The sequence below is a fragment of the Miscanthus floridulus genome, chromosome 9 (genome assembly GCF_019320115.1).
Source record: "Miscanthus floridulus cultivar M001 chromosome 9, ASM1932011v1, whole genome shotgun sequence".
NCBI classification, from domain to species: Eukaryota; Viridiplantae; Streptophyta; class Magnoliopsida; order Poales; family Poaceae; genus Miscanthus; species Miscanthus floridulus.
This window is the reverse complement of record NC_089588.1, coordinates 6,256,011-6,260,873: the sequence shown is the minus strand read 5'-3', so window position 1 is coordinate 6,260,873 and position 4,863 is coordinate 6,256,011. Positions and strand designations below refer to the sequence as shown.

At 40.9% G+C, this 4,863-nt stretch overlaps 1 protein-coding gene across 1 annotated transcript; it reads right to left on the bottom strand.

Annotated features, from left to right (window-relative positions):
* Positions 1-289: 289 nt before the first annotated feature.
* Positions 290-4,267, bottom strand: LOC136481244 (uncharacterized). The gene is made up of 9 exons (XM_066478600.1): positions 4,120-4,267; positions 3,890-3,996; positions 2,156-2,258; positions 1,979-2,038; positions 1,647-1,709; positions 1,354-1,554; positions 1,162-1,273; positions 867-1,081; positions 290-726 (listed from the first exon to the last, which is right to left on the bottom strand). Exons 2-9 carry the CDS (start codon positions 3,994-3,996, stop codon positions 634-636), a joined length of 954 nt encoding a protein of 317 aa, XP_066334697.1. The 5' UTR covers positions 4,120-4,267; the 3' UTR covers positions 290-633.
* Positions 4,268-4,863: the final 596 nt, after the last annotated feature.

Here is a 4,863-nt window from a genome sequence, read left to right as displayed (position 1 = left end):
ATTAGCAAGTAAAGAAAAGAAGAAACTGCATGCAGGTGGGGCCCAGACATACACTGAACAGTTACGAGATAGAAAAATATAAGCAAGCAGTTTCATCAGGTAAGGTACAAAGATCAATGCCAATCAGCCTGCGCGTTACACACGCAGAGGATCAATGCATTGCAGTACCGTGTACCGCCAGTACCAGACGGCCTGTTCATGGATGTTGACAACAGAGACCCCAACAGTCAGTTTGAAGTTGAGGCATGGCACAGGTTCAAGTACAGCAACATCTGATTCTGATCAAACAAATAGCAAGATTTCATTTTATTTGATGCATAGTACCCATCTTATTGGTTACCTGAATTTCAGGTTATTCACAGAAAACACTGGAGGCAATGCTATGTCTAGTACAGCACAAGCCTCACAGTCTCACATGCATTTGTTTGCAATGGCTCAGCTAGATGTCCATAGACATGAAACGTAATATTACACAAAAAATTTGAGTAAATTGTAAATAACAGTTGGCTCAGTAAAATACACAAGGCACTTTCAAAGGGGAAACTAAACAATATCCACAGTGCAGACCGACAAACATCGGTGGCTTCATTCTTTGTGCCTCATCTATCCCCCAGATCCTGCGTCAAAGGGAGATCAAGATTCCTGGGGAGCTTCAAACCTCGAGGGAGTATCAATTCCCATCATACACATGAGCCCTGATATCAGGATGATAAGGAGCACTATTCCCTGCACATTGAAGACCAATGTCAGAATATAGCACAAGGGTACAAGGTACATTGACAACGCATACATTAATTCTACATGCAAGCCCACACTCAGAATAGAACTGACAAGTAATGAAACCAGAGTACAAGTAAAGAACTTACAACAAAAGTTCCCTCAAGAAGAGTTGATTTGACTAGGCACTCTCCATCACATTTGCCCTGGCCAATTTTTGTACCATTAGTCTTCTCTGCAAGATACCTACCTAGTGGCAAGCTGGAAGGGTTCTCCAGTAAACCAGATGGTTGGGAAGCATAAAGAATCGTGTATTTAGCCCCAGACTGCTCCAGCAAGAGAACAAGCTGGGAAAGCAACTCTCCTGTGGTGTCATTGTAGAAATTTAGCTTTCAGCAGTACAATTGAAAGTGAAAGAACAATACTGGTAGTATTTAACCTAACCTTCTGATTTCGGAGTGAAAAATTTCTCGAACCCACCGCTACAGAAGACGATTATATCAGTCTGTTCACTTGGGTTAATTCTCCTTGACCCTACCCCATACCGTACCAAGTCCTGCAAAATATGTTCAGTCAATACAGGGAGCAAAACAAATATAAAACAGAAGCAGAACAGGAAAATACATAGTAACTTACATCGATAGCATCCATGTTGTGATATTTCTTCACATCTTGACCACTTACAGTACACGTGTCTGTGTAGGTGATACGGTTTCTTCCAAAACCACTGTTACAATTCTCAGCAAAGCTAGATAGCAATGAGTTCTCCAATTTCTCATCATCTGATGTGGAAACATAGGGGAATGCCATGAAAAACTCTGAATCTGTGAAGGAGAGCTGGTAGAAGCATAGTGATTATAAGCCATGGAAAATTTGATGCTTCAGTTAAACAGTATCTGACAGAAGAAAGAATGAGGGACAATGATTACCTTCAATGTGTCTGCTAAAGCTGGATCAACTTGCTTATCTTTAGATATGTCTGACGATTGTAGCTAAGTTAAAAAGAACAAATCAATGGTCAGCTACAACTGAAGTAATGGATTTCTCAGTAATAACTTCACCATATATAGATTAGAATGGTGAAGAATTTGCAAGTTTTATAGCCTCATGGAATCAATAAACAAAATATCATAAATATTGACTGCTGAATTTCAAATCTATGTGCCAGCACTGCTTCAGTTTAAAGGAAGTATTTCATTGAAACAATATTTGCACAAGCAGATTATTTCAAACCAGTAAATATTAGATGAGTGTTAAGTACCTTTGAGCCAATAAAAACAATGGCAACATCAACACTCTTCCGAGTATCCTCCCTTGAACACTAAGAATAGAAACTCATGACATCAGGGAACTTATGAAACTTGTTTCGATGCAAGAGTTGATAATTTTTTTAAAAAAAGTTGCATGAGAGCTTAAGTTTCACCAATGGAATACTTACCATAAAGTTTGACCAGCCACCTTCCTCGAGAACAGATTTAGCTAAGCTCTTTGGTGAGATTGTCTGATAATGGACTACCTCCTTAGCGTCATCAGAGCGGAATCTGGAGGACAAAGGTGGATGGAATGTAGGTCATTCTAGGAAAGTATAAGCTCAATTATTCTCGCTTACAATAAATATTCGACATGAACTAGAAAATTCGACTATGGTTAACACTAAGCGAACTGAAAAGACGCCAATATTGAACAGGGTAACATTGGGTCTAGTAAGCAAGTAACCTTATATCACTGATGAGTACTAAAATTGTGTCATTGCATTGATGTCAAATTCTCTGATAAATAGTTTTTTAACTGAACTCATAGCTTCAAGTTCCATTGCAATTAGAGGCTACAGGTGACCCCAAAAAAATAAAAGCCAAAAGTAATTCCAGGTTCATGCTGCAGGTAGCAAAAGAAGGGCACACAATATTTTTTAGCACTAGCTATAGCCTATAGTAGTAGGCCACAATGAGCACTATGCAACATCAATGATGCAAATTTTCCATTTTATTTTGTAAAGTTTCACAAGGGCCACCGAGTTTATGAATTCCCAAGGCCTAAAGTCAGAATCTTGAATTTTCAACAGTATGTTGGATGAACATGCATTTTCAATTGTAAACATAAAAGACATCTGATATAATGTGGTAATGCATAATCTAAGTTGCAGTGAACTGTTGTTTCCTACCAATAACATGTGCTACGCTCTTCTACAGGAACCCATGGACAAATTTTAAACACATTAATTGAGCCATCTTATCTTATATTAATTCAGCGACGTAATAGTGTGCAAACTAAACAAAGAAACTATTTTGTAAACAAATATTACGAAATTTCATGTGTATGACAATGCTCTGTACATGTAGTCACAATGGTCTGTACTTTCTAAGGGCCTGTTTGGTGCGGCTCCTCCACGGGCTCTGGCACAGGAGCTGGCGGAGCCGCATCAAACACAGTGGCAGTGAGGAACGCTTCTGCTCGTGAATGGGAGGAGCCGGAGCCCTTTTCACGGGAGAAGCCAGAGCCAGTGGCTCTAGCACTGGAGCCGCGCAGACGGAGCCCTCCCAAACGAGCCCTAAGTGAAGCAGACCAACCTGAACCCCCAAGCCCAGCTTATCTAGCAAACATGGGATCTCATGCAACTTCAAAGATGCAAATTTGGTTTTGCCAATGTTCGCAAGGGCCACCAAATTTATGAATTCCCTAGTCCTAAAGTCAAAGTCTTAAACTTTCAACAGTATGTTGGATGGACATGCATTTAAAAAAATTAATTAAATGTAAAAAATCATCTGGTATAATATGGTAAAGCACAAATGCAGCTGCAATGAACTGCTATTTCCACCCAAATCTTGAAATATGCTATTCTATAGCATAGCATGGAAGCCAACAGACAAGGTTGAAGAACATGGGCTAATTATCCTATTGATTGGGCAATCTTATACGTACTACTTATATTAGTTAACGAAGGCAACAATGAGCAAACTGCAGGTAAAGAAAGTACTCGTTGAACAAAGATTAGGAAATTCCATCTGTATGGCAAAGATCTGTACACAAATTCACAATAGATCCTACTGTATTGACGTATTGTCTAAGTGAAGTAGAACAACCGGAAACCCCAACATCAATATCACTCATCTTATCTAACAAACACGGGATCTCATGCTACGGACGGAAAAGGTAAGCGCAACGAGTTACCCACCCGTAGTCCTTGGGCGCCCAGAGGAACGCTGGCGCCGTGACCGGCGCCGCCGACGCCACCTGCGCCGCGACGAGCAACACTGCCAGCACCGCCCATGCCGCCTCCATCTGCTCGAATCGATCCCGACCGATCGCCGGGGGAAGAAAAGAGAGAGACCAAAAGATTTGAGGAAAACCGCTGGCGGAAATCGATTTGAGCTATCGAGCACGGAGACCTTGGAAAAATCATACCTTTGCTCGCAGCAGGATCTGAGATTGGGGATTCGCGCTGCCGCGCTCGATCGGGTTCCTCTGCTCGGGGGGTCGCCGCTGCCGCGATCTGAATCCGTATGGCTACTTCTGGAGGTGATGGGGCCACGAGGGCAACTACCACGCTTACTTCAGGGAGGCTGACGTGTGGGCCAGGATAATAGAGGCTGCTGTCTTATGTGTCCGAGTTCGTGTTGTGATACGTGGCCACGTGGGCGTCACACCGTCACCGTATACAATTTACCTATTTGTCGAAGTCGTAAATAAATGTAAAAAAAGTTCAGTACAATGTGGCAGATGAAAATGTTCTTTTGTTCGTGATGATTTTACATTGGCAAAAAATACTATATACAGTATTTGAAACCTTAAGGCCCTGTTTCGATACAAAGTTTTTTTTTAAAGTTTTAGATCAATATACCGTGGTTTTTTAAAATACCTACATATCTGAAAGAAATAAGGTGTTTGGATGTAATTAATTTGGTGTTTTAGAAACTACGGTATTAATAAAACCATAGTTTTTTAGTCTAAAAAACTTGGTCCCTACCCTCTTTATTTTTTACAGAGCTCGGTGACGCTGGTCCATCTCTCATGGCGCATCTCATTTTCACTGCTATCTTTAGAGATACATGATATTTTTAGCGGCATAAACGCAACCAACTAGTCTCAAAAGCAACGTATTGCTTCATAGCCAAACACGTCATAGCTTTTCTTGAACCAAGAAACACT

Excerpts from the sequence above, each read along its gene's own strand:
- LOC136481244 (XM_066478600.1), bottom strand. The coding sequence starts at position 3,996 with ATGGAGGCGGCATGGGCGGTGCTGGCAGTGTTGCTCGTCGCGGCGCAG. Across the intron at positions 2,039-2,155 it reads GTGGCTGGTCAAACTTTATG|TGTTCAAGGGAGGATACTCG; the intron begins GTAAGTATTCCA and ends TTCTATTCTTAG. Across the intron at positions 1,710-1,978 it reads TTGTTTTTATTGGCTCAAAG|CTACAATCGTCAGACATATC; the intron begins GTACTTAACACT and ends TTTTTAACTTAG.